This window comes from Molossus molossus, unplaced genomic scaffold (assembly GCF_014108415.1).
Source record: "Molossus molossus isolate mMolMol1 unplaced genomic scaffold, mMolMol1.p scaffold_m16_p_5, whole genome shotgun sequence".
Lineage (NCBI taxonomy): Eukaryota > Metazoa > Chordata > Mammalia > Chiroptera > Molossidae > Molossus > Molossus molossus.
Window position 1 is genome coordinate 65,105,589 of NW_023425388.1, and position 19,217 is coordinate 65,124,805.

At 35.9% G+C, this 19,217-nt stretch overlaps 1 protein-coding gene across 1 annotated transcript in view; it reads left to right on the forward strand.

Annotated features, from left to right (window-relative positions):
• Positions 1 to 19,217, forward strand: part of POLQ (DNA polymerase theta) — a 101,701-nt gene that overhangs the window by 60,305 nt on the left and 22,179 nt on the right. Inside the window, exons 17-23 of the mRNA XM_036242509.1 lie at positions 1,231 to 1,374; positions 2,569 to 2,765; positions 6,240 to 6,480; positions 10,033 to 10,226; positions 13,108 to 13,245; positions 14,970 to 15,144; positions 18,918 to 19,044. Of these exons, the coding sequence (XP_036098402.1) occupies positions 1,231 to 1,374; positions 2,569 to 2,765; positions 6,240 to 6,480; positions 10,033 to 10,226; positions 13,108 to 13,245; positions 14,970 to 15,144; positions 18,918 to 19,044 (1,216 nt within the window). The remainder of the gene's footprint in view (positions 1 to 1,230; positions 1,375 to 2,568; positions 2,766 to 6,239; positions 6,481 to 10,032; positions 10,227 to 13,107; positions 13,246 to 14,969; positions 15,145 to 18,917; positions 19,045 to 19,217) is intronic.

The following is a 19,217-nucleotide window of genomic DNA, read 5'->3' on the forward strand; positions in this document are numbered from 1 at the left end:
TTTTTCTTTTAAAAATTGCATATATATATTTATATATATAAAAAGTACATTATATATTATTGTTATATAATGTATAGAAATATTAGAATATAAGTGTGTAAAAGTTAACATTTTTAATATGTATCACTTTTATCATAGCTTAATGGTGTATATAATATGGTTTTTTATTTATCATCAGTGCTCATGAATTATTTTCTATTAAATTATAATGTCCTTATTTATATAATCACAAAAGGACAAACAGATAGGCACTATATTTTTCACAGTGTACATTAGCTACATTCAAGTAGAACTGGTACCTCCACTGATAGTCACGATCCCAAAGCCTCACTGAGCTCTTCCCGATTTTGAGAATATTGAATTGTTTGGTCAAATAATGCCCGGTATATTCCTGTTTTACTTCATGAAAGTAAGGTTCTGTATCATGGGGAATAGCTGTATTCAGCTTGACAACCTGTTGTGGAAATCAAACATTTGATCAGATTTCTTAAATTTCTGTTTATGAATGAATTTGTTCATAAAGTTTTGAGTACTTATTTGACCTTCAGTCCATGGAGCACATGTATTAATGTCAAGTTTTATGTACTTTCAGTGTTGACTAGTACATAATGACTATTTTTCATTTAACACATAAAATTTAGCACATTTTCTGTGCTAAAGGTTAGAGGGATAAAAACGTTTACTTACATTTAACAAATATGCACCAGTTATTTTCCAAGTATTGGGGATATAATTGTAAATAACCTATGTCATTGTAAAATTGGAGATGCATTATTTTAGAAAAAATGTTGACTCCAAATATTAAATCAGACCTAACTCTTCACTAAGAAGTAAGACAATTGATTTTTCTGGAGTTTCTTAGTGTTAAGAATTGCTGAGTTGGCTACAGAATGTTTGTAGTGTGTAAGTAAGTGGTCTGTATTTCTGTTTCAGTTGAGAAATTCAAAATACAGCTTTTAAAAAATTTAGGTAATACTCATTTTAGTCATTATTATGATCTATTTTAGAAATCTGATAGATTTTTACAGTGACAGTTATCTTAATAATAACTTAATAAGTTATAGTAAGCCTACAAAGATTTTATATACACCTCTCCAAAGAATGCTTTAGGAACCTAGAGATTTTGCCTGTCAAATATATATATTTTATTATCATTGTTTTAACATTCAGTTTAATGGTTTTATTTTAAGAGATTCTTTTGTAAAACTATTTTGCTTTTGATTTACTTAGTTAGCTCCCCTCAGGAAACTCCTGTTAGACATGATGGATTTCCTGTTAAAGGCAGTGATGACATCTTGGTGGTTGGACTGGCAGTATGCTGGGGTGGAAGAGATGCCTATTATATTTCATTGCAGAAGGAACAAAAGCATCCTGGTATGTAATCACCAGTTGGCAAGTCACCATATAATTTTAATATAGCCTCAGTGAGATAGTGACTTGTTTGTTGAGAATAATTTCCTGATATTTACCTAGAATTTATTTTAGGATTAAAAAATTTCATATATTAACTAGAATGAATGTTTTAAGAAACACCATCCTTACTCCCCTTAGCTTGGCACATGGGACTATTAAATCTGTGTTTTCTTCTTGGGGGTAATGGAGCATCAGGGACTCCCTAGCCACCTTGAGGGTTTGCTTTTGAAGACAGGATCATAGCAGTCTCTTTTAAGACTTCTTTCCTCCTTTTGACTGGGTCTGGAGCTCATCTAGAGGTAGTGCTGAGCAAGACATCTACAGTGGTTGAATCACACAGCCTTGTAGAAATCTTTGGAATTGAGAGGATATGATCTAGAAATACCTTGTGATTATGGTTGTTGAATACTTAGCTGATTGATTGGTTCTAGACAGGAGCTAAATTAATAAGGAAACATTTTAAAGAATGCCATATAATGTTTGTTCCTGAGTAAGCATGAAATATTTTCAGTTGTTTTGCAGGAAAATATGTTAGGTTGAATAGTTACTTGAACTACTATTTTTAAAGATGTAACATTATACATTCCTACTTAGTTTTCCTCTAAAAGGAGTTCCTTTAAAATTCATTTCAAATGACCTTTTTTGGTCTTTAACTCCTCATTCTGAGAAATGTAAATTTCTTTTTAGAAATCTTGATATTTAGAATTTTCTCCCACCTAAATAAATAATTATAAATCACACTGTCTAAACTGTAATTATTATTTATTTATTTACTTATTTTCAATCCTTACCTAAGGACATGCATAGAGAGAGGAAGGGGGAGAGAAAGAGAGAGAAAGAGAAACATCTATTGGTTGCCTTCCGCTCCTACCCAGACTGGAGATTGAACCCGCAACCCAAGTATGTTTTCTGACTGGGACACTAACTGGCCACCCATGGTGCACAGGATGATGCCCAACTAACCGAGCCCCTCTGGCCAGGCTAAACCGTAATTTTTAGATTATGAAGCACTTGATCTACATAGCCAACATGACCTTGGTAAGGTCATGCTGAATTATTGGTTACATGGAACTAACTTGGAGTCTTTTTTTAGTCTTTGCATTATATGTGAATGCATGTGATTATTGCCTTAAGACTTTTTTTTTTTCTTTTAAGAAATTAGTGCCAGTTTGGTCCCACCTCCTCTGGATCCAAACCTGACTGTGAAAGACAGAATGTGGCACCTTAAATCCTGCTTTCCAAAGGAATCTGATAAAGAACGTTCTGTTATCATTTATGACTTCATCCAGAGCTATAAGATTCTTCTTCTTTCTTGCGGCATTTTCCTGGAACAAAGTTATGAAGATCCTAAGGTTCCATGTCTTATTTAATTTTTACACACTTAAAAAATTTTAAATGTTTAGTGTTATTTTATTTTATTTTATTTTTTGATGCAGGAATACAGTTTTATTCGGGACATCTGTAAAGCAGATGGGCTGAGTCCAAAAAGGCGTTAATTTAAAAATACTTGGTATTTATTTACCTCCAACTATGCAGCTTCAGTTTTATAGAGTAGTTACTCCTTTATTCAGTAAACTCATCCACCTAGAACAGAATAGTATGCACCAAATGCCTCAGCGTACATAAAAACAGAGATATCACAAATTCCAAGTACTAAAGTTCATATCTTTCCTCAGTGATATGTTAAAATTTTATTTTGGTAGTATGTTCTAAGTTTTCTGTCTTATCCTAAATTAGAAATGAAAGGAGAATTGTCAGATTTAGATAGGATAGCAGGATATTTCAAATATCCATGAGAATAGAGGCCGAAAATAGAAGTGTGTAGTTGTAACATGTCCAAAAGGATAGTAGTTAGGGGCCATTTAGCATGGGGACAAATCATCTTACTAGCCCTTTGAGAACTTTCCTATGTAATAGCAAAGTATGGTATACTCTTTATAGTGATGACTCTGAGTTTTTTTTTTTTATCCTCACCTGACAACATTTTTCCAGTTTTTGTTCAGGTAGAGTGGGAGGGAGAGAGAGGAACAGAGAGAGAGAGAGAGAAACATCGACGTGAAAGGAACACATCGAGTGGCTGCCACCCGCATGACCGACCAGGGCCGGGGGCAAACTGCAACCGAGGTACGTGCCCCAGCGGGAACCGAACCCAGGTCTCTCCGGACCACTGAGCCAAACCGGCCAGGGCGACTCTGAGTTTTTAAGGAAAGGGTAACTTATGTTATTGTAATAAACACTTAACACTATGATGCATTTTTGGAAGACATTTACTTATAATATCATAGCCCTATGAGATATTATTTCCCATGGTGGATAGTGAATACCTGAGACTTGTGAAATATTAATTTTGAGTTGAGATATGATACTACAGCATTCCTCAAATAACAGCTATCATTCAACATTGTAGGAATATAACTTGTTTATATTGATTCGCCTATGGTAAAATTGATTTTGTTATTGTCATTTTGCTTAAAGTTGCAGAACCTATGGACAATATTTAGTGAGTACTTACTGTACTTGGTTGTAATTATCAATATAATTAATAATGCAATAATTTTTAGGTTCTTTAGCTTTTTTGGCAAATATTTTCAAAGGCAGTATCAGATAAACTGAAGATACTATTCTTTTCTATACTTCAAGCCAGGCTTGGTTTACATGTGATAAATACCATGTAGTTTTTTTTTTTCCTATTGAACTTATTGGGGTGACATTGGTGAATAAAATTATATAGGTTTCAGAAGTACAGTTGTATAAGACATCATCTGTTTATTGTATTATACCTTCACCACCCCAATTCAAGTCTCATTTTGTCACAATTTATGTCCCCTTACCTTTTCTACCTCCTTCCACCTCCAAATGCCATGTAGTTTCTAAACTGATCTCTATTGGATATAAAAGGTTGTCATATAATTTTGATGTTTCATAATCCAAAATGAGAATATGAATAATATGAGCTTATTAAAACCACAGTAGCATCACAGATTTATATAGCACTTTTTGCATAAACTCGAAATATTTCATAATTGGTTTTGTAAATTAGAACACTTTTTTTTTTTTTTAAGTTAATCCTCACCTGAGTATATTTTTCATTAATTCTTAGAAGAGAAGAGAGGGAGGGAGAGGGAAAAGGAAAGCGGGGGGGGGGGGGGAAGGAACATCAGTGAGAGAGACACATTGATTGGTCACCTCTTGCACATGCCTCAACCAGGGCCAGAAATTGAACCTGAAACCCAAGTATGTGCCCTTGACCAGGAATTGAACCTGAAATCTTTTGGTACTTGGGCCAGTCTTCTAACCACTTAGTCACACTGGCCAGGGCTTAAAACACTTTTGATGTAAGATAAACTAGTAATTTTTAAAAATCTCACTTTTATAAGAAATATTTCTCAACTTTTACAATAGATTATCTTATTCAGTACCCCCTAAAAGGGTTCAGGTCACCAATTTCTAATGTGGTGGGGCAAGGTTTCCCCACACCTCCAACAATTTTTTGGGTACCAGTTGTGTGTCCTACAGTTCCACTCAATTCTGACAGTAGTGTCAGATCCCACAGGTTAAGGGCTCAGTCCCACAAGATTCCCTGCCACCCCTTCAGAGTCCGGCCACAAGCCCAGGTTGTTTATCTCTTCTTCTGACCTAAAGCAGATGTTCACACCACCCCTCCGTTGGTCTAATTAATTTACTAGAGCAGCTCACAGAACTCAGGAAACCAATTTACTCAGTAGATTACCAGTTTATTACAAAAGATATTAAAGGATACATATCAAGACTCAGATGAAGAGATGGCAGGTATGTGGGAAGGAGCTGCCATGCCCTCCGTCAGCATCTCTCTGCGTTTGCCAACCCAGAAGCTCTCCAAACCCTCTCCTTTTGTATTTTTAAGGAGGGTTCGTTACATAGGCATGATTGATTGAATCATCGCTCCTTAGTGATCAATTCAGTCTCCAGCCCCTTCCAACCTCCATGCTTAAGTGAATTAAGGGCATTCCAAAAGTCGCTTTATTGACCTAACAAAAGACACCTTTACATTTCCTACTGCTTAGGAAAGTCTAAGGGTATTGGAAACTCTGTGCTAGATACAGAGAATGGAGACAAAGATGATATTTATATATTTTTCATAATTCACAATATTTCACCCTCCCCCTATAAAACTACATTCTTAACCTACAAAAGAATTAACTGAGGTATATAGTAATTGTCAGAATTATGAACAGGGCTTAGATTTTCTTATTCCAAATCCAGTTTTGATCTGCTGAATCTAGTGTTAACAACTACAGGCCTTTTAGTCTTACTGGGAAGCTAAAAATAGCAACCACTTGGAGTTGGATGGTCATGGTAATAGGCCCTCATCCTGAAGGGAAAGCCAGAGGCTTCTAAAACTCTGGATATAAACTTTTAATGATAAAAAATTTAAGTCTCACTTCTTATGCTGAAAGAATTAAATGAACCAGAAACTCTATAGGCCCCTCTTGATTACAGTAGCTTAGCCAATGTCCACGTCCATCAGCCTTAGTGGAAAAGAGTCCATCTGCTTTTTCAGAAACATGGTTTCAGTTAGCTGAGAGGCACTTGGTTTTAAGTCTACTTTAGAATAAGGTCAGCAGGAGCATTGCAGTAATGAAAAAGTTACATTTTCCTTCTTTGAAGGCTGTTGCTCTTATTGGTAACAAAATGAGGCCTGGTATAATTAGCCTTTTTTTCCTCCTCTCCTGGGAAGGCCACTGAATGAGTTCAGTGAAAGTGAGCTTTCTCTTCCCCCCTTTTAATTTAAGGGTGCAGAAATGTCTGAAAAAATAAAGAAAACATCCTGATTGCTATCCTTTCAGGTGGCATGCTGGTTACTAGATCCAGATTCTAAGGAGCCGACTCTTCACAGCCTAGTTACCAGTTTTCTTCCTCATGAGCTTCCACTCCTGGAAGGGATAGAGACTGGCCAAGGAATTCAAAGCCTGGGACTGAACATCAGCACTGAACATTCTGGGCGATACAGAGCATCTGTAGAGGCCATTCTCATCTTCAACTCTATGAACCAACTCAATTCTTTGTTGAAGAAGGAAAACCTTCACGGTAAAGCAGCTTCTGGCATTTTTATGTTACTACAGACTGGTGATAATGACATATTTAGCCACTTTTTATTATAGGAGAATAAATTACACTTTTTACATAAACCCTATGGTTGGATTGCCTAGTACAGGGGTCAACAAACTTTTCTGTTAAAGGCCAGATAGTAAATATTTTGGCTTTGCTGCCCAGACAGTCTCAATCATAAATATTCAACTCTGCCATCGTAGCACAAAGCATGCATAGAGGTGAAAAAGAGTGTTCCAATGAAACTTTATTTCCAAAATAGGCATCTGCCCCTAGTTTGGCCATAGTTTGCTAACCTCAGGCTCTATGGTAATGAACAGAATTAGTGATGTTTTATTTATTTATTGCTTTTATATTTGAACTTTATCAAATGATTTTTACTCACATTTAGAATATATCTTTCATGGATTTGAAAAAGTGAACAGTTTTCTTTTTAGAGCTATTAACAGATGTTTTTTCAGCATAAGATATTCATGTGAATCTTTTTTTACCCCTCATAACAAACAGCATGGATTTATTGTGCAGTCTGCTGGTCCACACTGAGTGTCTTGACTTTACAGAGCATAATATATGCTTATGGCAGAGATGATGAAGTGGGAAAGTTGGCTTAATTATGAGAAGATATAAACCATGAATTTATTGCCTGATTAATAAATACTAGAAACAGCAGACTGATGAATTCACATAGACCAGGGTTTGAATCTGGACTTTGTCACTTACCAGTGTGGGGCTTTGGGCAAGCTACTGAAACTCTCTGAATCTGGTTCTTATAATTATTATGTGTATTAAATGAGAAGGAACAGTGCAATGTCTGCCAGAGTAGGTGTTCATTTCTGTTAGTTGATTATTATTATTATTATTACTGCTAACACAAGCCCTCTGTGCTAATAGTAATGTTCTCCCCAGTATCATTGGATAGAATAATACAAGACCTGACTGACTTGCTTAAGTGATGTTAATTAGCAGCTTTTTTTTTAATCCTCACCTGAGGATACTTTTTCCATTGTTTTTTTTTTTTTTTTTTTTTTCCCCAGATAGAGTGGGAGGGAGGAAGGGAGAAAGAAAGAAACATTGATGTGAAAGAGACACATCAATTGGTTGCCTCCTGCATGACCCTGACAGGGGCTGGGGTCTGAACCTACAACTGAGGTTTGTGCCCTTCACTGGGAATCGAACCCGTGACTCTTTGAGCCACAGGCAGACGCTCTAACCACTGAGCAAACCAACTAGGGAGAATTAGCAGCTCTTGAACAGACACTGAGTATTTCAAACTCGGCTTCTCTAAGCCATGTAGGCTGGCCAAGTTGTGGGAGTATGTGTAACACGTGCCACAGGACTGCTTCTACTTTTGTGGACAAGAAGGCTGAACGTTTGAACACAGCTTGTGCTTTGTGATTGGAACTGTGGTGTAAAGGTTCTCTGTATATATAAGAATGTATATTCTAACTCTGGATGCAGAATCTCATAAATGTCTGTTAAGTCAAGATTGTTTAAATTTTCTATATCTAATTTTACATGTATTTCAGTCAATGTTAACTATCTATTGAGAACACTTTATTAGATGTGTACATATTTTAAATTGATTTATCTTCCTGGTGAATTAAAACTTCTGTTTTTATGTTGTGACCAGCTCTACCACTAATATTTTTTATTCTTACACTGTTTTCTGGAATGAATATGGCAGTATCAACTTTCTTTTGATTAATATTTGCCTCCTATATCTTTTTTCTATTTATTTTAAACCTCTGGGTCCTATACTTTAACTGTGTTTTATAAACAGAATATAGCTTGTTCATTTATTTTTCAAACTTACCACTTTTTAAAACTTTACAAGTTTATTGTGGTCATTGATATATTCACACTCTGTTTTCCTGCTCTTTTACTTTGTAGTTATCTCTTTTTTAGTTTTGTAAACAGTTCACTCATAACCATGCCCTGTGTACTCTTCTGATGATTTCATATTTGCGGTTCTTAGAATCTAAATCTGTCATTTGTTGATTCTGCTGAATTTCATCCATATTTTTTTGCTCTTGTATTTTTCATACTTTTTGTGATTTCGTGTAAGATTTGAACTGTGGAACCCTGCTGGCCTAACTTGGGGAAGCTTTCCTCTATATTTTCCTCTTGTCCCTGCTGTTGTCAAACAGCACTGTCCAAGGACCACATTAGCCTTCCTTGAGAGTTTTAGTTTAGAAAAGGAGTCTGAGAATCAGCTTCTCCTGTTGCTATTCTAAAGATATACATCCCCTCAACCTTTTGGCTATAGGACTTCATTCCCGTGACAACCCGGCTCCTTCCTACTGCCTAAGGACCCAGTCTGGCTCCCTGTCACTCTGACTGTGCTGCTCTGACTGTTCTTACTTTGACCCTAGTTCCTTATTTTTCTAGTTCCACATCCCATGAATTTCTGCTTTGGGTTCTGACTGTCTAGTAACTCCTCCTGTTAGAGGCCGGTAGCTCTCACTTGTTTTGGTGGTGGCTATAGGTGTCCCTGGAGATCTCTCTTTTGCTGATTGAGACCAGCAGTGCCTCAGAGAATGTGTTTATAGAGCTGGGGAGGACAGGCCAGGGTTTCTTAGAGTCCTGGTGATCCACAGTACTGGAAAGTGAAGTCTCTTGTATGGATTTTTTTCTTAATAATTTAGGACAGTATTTCTCTCAGTGCTTTCTATGGCCTTTATTCAGGATGTTAGTAAGTATTATACAGTAAAGAGTTTTATGGTCGAATAATTTCAGACTTTCGATTAATACAAAATGAAATAGTTGTCTTTGCTTCAGGTCTTCTCAGAACCTTTAGTATATTAACAAGCATCGTGAACATCCATAAGCAGTGTATAAATGATGAAACTCACAGTAGACAGTGTCTCTCAACTCCACCCTTTTTATAGAGTATCTATTTTTTATGCGTTCTTTTAAAAAATTTTATTTTATTGTTTATAGAGTATCTTTGACACTAAAAGTCCTATGAACATACTGGGAAAATTGACTTAGAGTGACAACTCTGTTGAGAAATATTAGCAGATAGAAAAATAGTCTGATTCTTATTTCAGGAACTTTCTTTACTCTTTGGAAAGTGCATCGGAAAATGTAAAACTTTCATATTTAGTTCTTTATACAAGCATGCATACCATGGGACCAGGAATATTGGAAACATTTTCAGAGAATTAACACTTTGTAGTCAGCTTAGCAAATAAGATTGGCTGTTTTGCTCTTGCTAAGAGTAGAAGCAGAAATATTATTTTGGGAAAAAAGTAGTCTCTTGTAATCCAGACTATTCACAAGATTGCTAATTCTTCTGTTCTCCAGATAGCCAAAGATAACATTATAGTGCTTACGTGGAAAAGTGGAAAGTGCTTTTATGCCTTTCATGGTTGGTTTGAGAATGCTGCTCAGGAGACTGGATCGTGAAGGATAGCTTACGTATCATCTCTGGATTTTGCTAGAAAAAGTGTATGTGTGTGATTAGATAATGATGCCGATCTAGTGACTTTTCTGGTAAATTAATTATTTTGTTTTCTTTTTCTCTTCCAGATGTTTTATGTAAAGTTGAAATGCCCAGCCAGTACTGCTTGGCCTTGCTAGAACTAAATGGAATCGGTTTTAGTATTGCAGAATGTGAAAGTCAGAAACACATAATGCAAGCCAAGCTGGATGCAATTGAGACTCAAGCATACCAACTAGCTGGCCACAGTTTTTCCTTCACCAGTTCAGATGATATTGCTGAGGTTGTATCATGGGAATAGGGAATTTATAAAAGTAATTTTTAGAGTTAAAAATGGTTTATGTGTGTGTATTTCCTAAATGCATTTACTTTAACTTATAAGATCAGTAAAAAAAACCAAAAACCAAATCAATTCAGTTAACCAGAATACTTAGGAGATAGAGTATTCTAGCATATAATTTATGTTATATGTTATATTTATGGAATAGAAAGGTAATAAAGATGGCTCCTAGACCATATGCTCCATGAAAAGGAACTCTGTCTGGAACGAAGGAGGCACTTAGTAAATATTTGTTGAGCAAAAAAGTTGCATAACAGTGTAGTTAGTCATTTCATGGGCTCTCACCCCTTCCTCACCTCTAAATCCTTTTTTAGAGTATAAAATTCAATATTTTTTCAGTTGTTAATGAAAAATATCTTGTGATTGTTTTTTAAACCTAATTAATATTTTTATCACCTTACGTAAGGTTTGATGTGGTTTATTCTTTTTTATTTTGAAAGGCTGGTATTCTGTTCTCTCCTACAAATGTAGGTTGGGTGCTTACACTTGATAGCATTGAAGTTACAGTGTCTTCTAGATGTGATTCAATAACATAGCATATTGGTGAAGATCATCAACTCCAGAGATAGATTTTTTGGGTTTGAATCCTACTTCCTTTATTACCATGACTTTGGACCAATACATTAACTCTTTATATCTCAGTTTCTTCATCAGTAAAATGGGTTATGATAGAAATACTTCATAGAATTGTTCTGAGGAGTATATGTTAAATGAAAAACACTTAGAATAGTGCCCATCTGATAGTAAGTGCTCCATAAATATATATACCCATAAAAATGTCCATTTTTAAGCCACAGAATTATGTTTTTAAAAAAATCAGGAACTTTGTTTCTTCTAATCATGTGGTATATTTGTATTGAATTCAGTGGTGCTTTTTTGCATGTTTTAGCTAGTACCTACCGGAAAGCACATAAAATTACATAAGGAACTCATAAAAATATAGCATTTTTGAATTTCAGCACAACGGCTTAGAGCAAAGGTGGAGGATCTGTGCCCTTGTAACTCAGATGGGTACTAAAGTATTAGGACCATAGGCCTAGAGCAAACTCTAGGCTAGAATAAAAGGCCTTAGGTATTATTGGCTTGTCCTTAGATCTTCATGTTAAAACAGAAGTTATATTTAAGGTAATCTAATAGTTTTACACATTGACTATTTAATCCTTGCTGATTTTAAGTTGAATCTTTGAACTAGGCAGGATATTATTATTCATCTGGACCTACACTAACACAGGAGCCACTGGCCACTTGTGACTATTTAAATTCAAATTAATTAAAGTTAAATAATAAATATCAATTTATCTCCTTATATGTGCTAACCACATTTCAAATGTTCAATGGCCACATTGTGGCTAGTGGCTACCATTCTGAACAGTGCAAATGCAGAACATTTCCATTATTGCAAAAAATTCTTTTGGATGGCACTGGTCTAGAGCAGGGATCAGCAAACTACAGCTTGTGGGCCAGATCTGGCCGGCCACCTGTTTTTATATATAACATTTTATCAGAACACAGCTACACCTATTCATTTACCTGTTGTCTATGGCTGCTTTCGTTCTATAATCGCACAGTTGAGAAGGTGTGATAGACAGTAAACCCTGCAAAGCTGAAATTATCAATTATGTGGCCCTTTGTGGGAAAAGTTTGCTGAACTATGGTCTAGAAGGAAGTATGGTTAGTGAAAATAAAAAAGGACTTTAGAGTTATAAGACTCTGGGTTCTAATTCTTAATTCTACTTTCTTGCCATGTAATGTTGAACAAGGTTTTCCCACTGTTTTTTTCAGATTTGTCACAAAATTGTTATAAAGAGTACATATGACCCTGGTCGGTTTGGCTCAGTGGCTGGAGCGTTGGCCTGTGGTCCAGAGAGACCCGGGTTCGGTTCCTGCTTGGGGCATGTACCTCGGTTGCAGTTTGTCCTGGCCCTGGTTGGGTCGTGCAGGTGGCAACCATTCGATGTGTCCCTTTCGCGTTGATGTTTCTCTCTCTCTCTCCCTCCCACTCTATCTGAACAAAATATGGAAAAATGTCCTCAGGTGAGGATAAAGAAAAAAGAGTACATATGATAACACATGTTAAAGCACCTAATATAATGGCTGGCATATAGTAGGTGCTCAGTTCAACCCTCTCAATTCACAGATGTGTTAATGGAGACCTGGAGAAGTAATTTATATATGGGATTCTCCTTCTGCCCCAGAGCCTGGATCCCTGCCCTGTGTAGGCCTTGTTATTTCAGTGGGTGCTTTCAGCCACTCTCTAGTGTTTATTATTGCTACCTTGGGTTGGCCACCTTCTCCTGACTTTTTGTGCCCAAGCACTCTCAGTGTTCAGCCTTATGGTGGTGGAATTAAGTGGCTTTTTGGACCCTTTTCTACTTAGTGTTGTCTGATTTTTGTGATCAAAATAGCCACGAAGGCTCCCATGTTGATTCTCTGCGGGGCTTAAATGATTGAGCAGCCACATTGTTTACCTCATCAAGTGGTATTTAGGAGAGTTCACAATCCTCAGAGTAACCTCAAGTCTCAGTGTCAATAGCTTATTTGTCAGTTGTTCAGCACAGAGTATACATTCCTGTGTTCTTGACTGTTTAAAAGCCTGGTATTAGTGTTAATCTGTCAGTGCCTAAGTTAGTGTGGACAGCCTATTGACACATACATTTTATTGCCATTTTTTATTAAATGCAGTAATTCAAAATTCTCCAAAAAACATCCTTCCAACCCATGTTGAACTGTATAGGTTGGTTTCTCAAATAACTTTTTAAAATGTTTTCTGAACAACAATACTTGAGATTTGATTCTTGACTAAAGAAGCGTTAATTTCTTATAGGTTTTATTTTTGGAATTGAAGTTGCCACCAAATGGAGAGATAAAAAACCAAGGCATCAAGAAAACTTTGGGTTCTACCAGAAGAGCGAATGACAATGGACACAAGCTAAGGCTGGGAAAACGGTTCAGCACTAGCAAGGTGCTCTTTGGGGCAGTCACGGCAGAACTGAACTGCTTTCAGCATTTGGTATCTTCAAAGAATGTTGATGAAATCAAGATCCAATATAGCTCACCATATGAACTTATCCAAATAAAAACAAATTGGTTTGGCACTCTCTCCTTCCCAGGAACATGCCTACACCATCTTCCCCGACCCCTGCTTCATCCCCCACAGTCATGCATCTCCTAAACTCTAAGGGACCCCACGAGGCTTGCAACCAGGGCAGCAATGGGCAGCAGCAGTTTGTCCCAGGCAAATCCCCTGAACCTGTTCCCCAAAGCCCCCTTTTCTCTGACTTCTTAGTGTACCAAAGCAGACCAGCCTAGGCTCATTTCCCTAGCCCTTCCTTGTTTCACTGTTACCAGCTTTAATAAATATCCTCAAACCCACAAAGAAATTGGTTTGTGGTTTGGCTGCCAACAATAAATGTGGAGATATTTCAGTATGGAAAATCTGGACCACAATCTGAGTTAGCAGTTCTGTCCTTCCTATTATTAAAACAGAGTAAAGGTTTATAAACTCAGACTTGTAGACATTACTTAATTATTGTCATCAACTACTCTTAGACTTCCAGTATAATATAATGTGTATAGTTATAGGAACATGAACAAAGGTATGGAAGAATTTTTTTTTTTTTTTAAAAAGAACCTAATTCAATACAAATAAAACATTTAAAAAATTCCAGGGCAAAATAATAAGTTTTACACAAGTTTCTTTTAAGAATCCTATTAACCAATGTCACCCCAATAGATCCGATTATTAAAAAAAAAAAGAATCTAATCTGATTTCAAAGTAAAATTGCTAGTCACAATTCATGGAAACTGTAAGCATGGGAAAGAAGAGAGAAAGGACTTATTTTACAATTTTACTGAATAAAATAAGGGTAGAAAGTACAACCACAGCAGCCATGGAGAGAATAGTCCATCCTGTAGAATTTTGACCTTAATATCATTTACTATGACTTGACTGACCTGAAGAAGTTTCCACAGCTTCATTCTGTAGCAAAACTGTTTATTTGATCTTACTGGCCTTTTTACGTCACAACTTTCTGTTTCTTAATGGTTCATGAAAAGTATGTAGTGTGGAAAATTCAGTGTTAAAGATAAATGTCTTCTAATTTTCTTGACACGGAAACAATGAAAGTATTAAGACAAAAAGGAAAAAAAATGGAAAATTTCAATTATGTGAGAAATGGAGGAGGAAAATATGGAGATAGAAAGAGATGAAGCCCTGGCCAGGTAGCTCAGTTGATTGGAGCATTGTCCTGATGCACCAAGGTTACAGCTTTGATCCCTGGTCAGGGCACATACAACAATCAATCAATGAATGCGTAAATAAATGAAATAACAAATGTTCGTTTTGCTCTCTTTCAAATCAATAATAATAAAAGATGACAAACTCTTGGGTAGAGTGTGGGGAGGCAGTTTGCTAAGTTGACATCTTACTAATTTTTTTTGAAGGTAGATCTAAATTGGTGTTGCTCAGCATTAACATGTTTGTTTTTAATAATGTACAGTTATGATAGTTTTAGCAATATGGTGATTTCTATAAAACCCAAACAGTAATTTTGAGTTATAGATACAGAAGTTAGCAAATTTAATTTTGAGACTATATTGTTTACCTAAAAGAGATTCTAGTTTGCTATGGAATTCTATGGAATTTGGATAAGAGTCAGATCTTACCTTATTATGTTTCTTTGGCAGGATGTTTTAAATAAATTAAAGGCATTACATCCTTTACCAGGCTTGATATTAGAATGGAGAAGAATCACTAATGCTATTACCAAAGTGGTCTTTCCCCTGCAGCGGGAAAGGCGTCTGAATCCTTTTCTTGGAATGGAAAGAATCTACCCTATATCACAGTCACACACTGCTACAGGTAATGAGGAATTTTAAATGTGAATAATATCCAATTTTGAAAGAAAAAATTTTCATATATATTTTCTTATGATCACCAAGGAGTTCAAATATTGATCATCAGGTTCAATGAAATTTCATAAACTTATATAGATGGATACCACCTTGATACAGAGGTAAGAGTAAGATACAGTTTCTGCTTTCAGATACTGTAGAGTAACTAGGATGTCTGAGACTGCTTTGGATGAGAGTATATCCAGGATTAAATATTTGAGTCAGTGATCTTATCTAATTTCAGTCCTAGCCCTCTCCTGAACATCTTAAGATTCTCTCCAAGTTGAATCTAAGTAGGTGTGTGGGGCTTTTGTATAATGAGTGAGCACCTTATTTTACTCAATTAGAAAAGCGAGCTGTAGAGTCTTCTGGGTTCTCATGGCCCTCTCGGCATAGATGTGAGTATAATATGGTGAGGAAAAAAGTGTTCTTTCTCTAGGCAGTGCAGAACTGGAAATATTTGCCAAATGCTGTGTGCAGTTGAAGTAAGGGCAGCATTGACTCCTTCATAGGGTAGGCGGTTTAGATTGATGGTATAGAATGCAGATTTTGATATTAGATTTTATTATTTTGTTTTAACTTATCTTTATTTTTGAATGTATTTCAGATGTCCCCCTTTTATCCCATTGACCCCCCTCCTCTCCAATCCCGCCCCACTTCTGCCTTCCCCACACTATTGTCAATGTCCATTGGTTTTGCATATACGTATAGAAGTTCTTTGGTTTATCTCATGCTGCCCTCTCTCCCCCCTTCCCTTTGAGGTTCATTAGTCTAACAACCAATTTGTACTTCTTAATTCCTTCATCTTTTTCATCCACCCCCCCAACCCCCACCCATCTGGCAAGCAACAAAAAGTTCTCCGTATATATGAGTCTGTTTCTGTTCTGCTTGTTCATTTTGTTTGTAGATTCAGTTGTTGATAGATATGTATTAATTGCCATTTTATTGTTCATATTTTTGTTCTCCTTCAAGAAGACCCTTCAACATTTCATATAATACTGGTTTGGTGGTGATGAACTCCTTTAGCTTTTTTTTTTGTCTGGGAAACTCTTGATATGTCCATTGATTCTAAATGATAGCTTTGCAGGATAGAATAATCTTGGTTATAGGTTCTTGCTTTTCATCACCTTGAATATCTCTTGCCACTCCTTTCTGGCCTGCAAAGTTTCTTTTGAGAAATTGGCTGACAGTCTTATAGGGGCTCCTTTGTAGCTAACAAACTGCTTTTCTCTTGCTGCTTTTAAGATTTTCTCTTTGTCTTTAACCTTTGGCATTTTGATGATGATGTGTCTTGGTGTGGACCTCTTTGGGTTCATCTTGTTTGGGACTCTCTGTGCTTCTTGGACTTGTATGTCTGTTTCCTTCACCAAGTTAGGGACATTTTCTGTCATTATTGTTTCAAATAGGTTTTCAATTTCTTGTTCTCTCTCTTCTCTTTCTGGCACCCCTATGATGCAATTGTTGGCATGCTTGAAGTGGTACCAGAGGCTCCTTACACTATCGTTATTTTTTTGGATTCTTCTTTTTTTTTTTTTTGCTGTTCTGATTGGGTGTTTTTTGCTTTCTTATATTCCAAATTGATGGTTTGCTTCTTGGCTTCACCTATTCTACTATTGATTTTCTGTAAATTATTCTTTATTTCAGTTAGTGCATCCTTTGTTTCTGACTGGTCCTTTTTTATGTTGTTGATGTTCTTACTAAGTTCCTTGGAGGTCTCTTTAAGTTCCTTGAAGGTCTCACTAAGTCCCTTGAATGTCTCACCAAGTTCCTTGAGCAACCTTATAATGTGTTTTCTGAACTCTGCAGCTGATGAATCTCTTATCTCCATTTTGTTAATCAGAACTTGTATATACTTGTTCTCATCTATCTGGGAAGCTGAAGCAGGTAGCAGGGATCTAGTTCTCTGGTAAACAGGCTCATTCACACACTCCAGGAAACTGCAGCTAAGCAGACTTAATCCTCCAAATGGACAGGAAAATCTTCCTTGGGGTACTCTTGATACAAGATTTTAATAAGGTTTGAATCCTGGTGCTGTGAATCTTTAGACAAAGTACTTAACCTCTCAGTGACTGTTTCCTCATGATGAAACAGGGTAATAATAGTCCTCCCTCACCGGATCATCCTGAGGAATTACTAGGTTAATACATGCCAAGTGTAGAACAGTTCATGGCACTCAGTGTGTGGCTCCTTATCAGCTGTTGCTGTTCTTAAGGATGGAGGCAACATGAGGAGCTACTTTTTTCTCTGCTTGCTTATTCTTTGTTCTCAACAACTTCTTTTTTCCTTCTCTATATAGCTAACCTCTTAGTTTTTCCTAGCTATTTCTTTCCCTGTTGGTATTTGTTTTAATGATATAAACTTATGTAAAATAAATACTGGTGAAAAAAATCAATCTAGATTTTCAAAGCTGTTGCAAAATTATTTGTTGCTTATAAAGCAGAAAGTAATCCTTTTTTTTCCTGATTGGTTTTTATCATACTATATCTACATTTAAAGAATATTTTAGAAAGAGAAGCTTCTCTAAGTATAGCAAAGCCATTTTATTATTAGAATTCATCTCTATGATGCCACACTCATGTTTTGTCATTTATTTTTGCCATCTTGTTTGTCTGCCAGTATTATCTCATTAATTCAAATAAGAGATCTGACTAGTAAGTATTATTGTAGAAAAGAGGACAGTGTACTGTGGCAGAAAAAGACTTGGATTCCTTCCTCTGCTATTTGTTAGCTTTGTAACATTAAACAGGCCATTTGATGATAATTATATTAATATCTACCATTAATTGAGCACCAGTTTTTGCTAAAAGCTAAATAACAAGGGTGTTCAGGTTTATTCAGAAAAACAATATTTTAGGTACTTAAAATGTCTTGATTCATTAAAAGAAGATGAAATTATATACAGTAGCTAGTAGAAAGCCTATTACAAAGGTGTATCATAAAATATGTCATTATATATGTGTTATGAAAACTGCAAAAAACAAAATCAATTACCCAGACTTTTTTTGAACAATGTTTATGTGTTCTAGAAAAATTTAACCAATAAGCAAACAAATAAAATGTAAAAGATTTAGGGGGAAATAAAGGCTATAAACGTTTAAACAAATAGCTTTCTGTTTCCTAGAAAATTCATTAACCACCTGATTCTAGTCTCCAACTATATCTGTGTTACCATTGATTCTCTTGATGATGATGAAAATTGGCCAGGTGATGTCTAGAAAGCGATTTTTCCACCTCTCAGTGCTATTTTATCTCCCGCATTAGCTAACTCCTCTGGCCCGGTTGCCCCTCTGCAGTGCTCAGGTTGCTCTTCTGCTCCAGATCCTCTTCTCTGTATTTTGTGCATCCTGGCTTCAACAGTCATTTCACCTAGAACCCATTTGATTGGTCTTTGCTCATTAATACAACTGCTAACATTTTATAGTGCTAAGACCTGCTACTCATTTTAGCACAGGAATAGTTCAGCTTATCAAATTGCTTCTTATCATGGACTTGTTTTCTAGAGAGCTAGGTTAATGTAAAAATTATAATTTAGCTGATTCATATATTCACTAACATTGGGATTGGTCTTGTACTTATTTTATCATTGTTAGACACAACGTAATGAAAAATATTTAAATATAAATTTATTTCATTTTAGCAATAATAGAGCATACATTTTTAAGATAATTCAGAAATACAATTACTATTAAGATAAATATTAGATTTCACATAATTTTATGTCTTCATTCTATTTGATTTTAGGACGAATAACCTTTACAGAACCAAATATTCAGAGTGTGCCAAGAGATTTTGAGATCCAAATGCCAACACTAGTAGGAGAAAGCCCACCTTCCCAAGCTCTATGCAAAGGCCGACTTCCCACGGTCAGGTAGACATTATTTCTTTGTATTTGTGTTCATATACTTTTGTGAGCAGGAATGGCTCGAAAATAGCCTATTGGGAAAAATTAGGAAAATAGTTTAATTTTCTATTTTAAGGATACACATTTCTAATCTAGGCACTATTCATATCAAACCCTGAGTCTATCTACAAAGAAGCTAG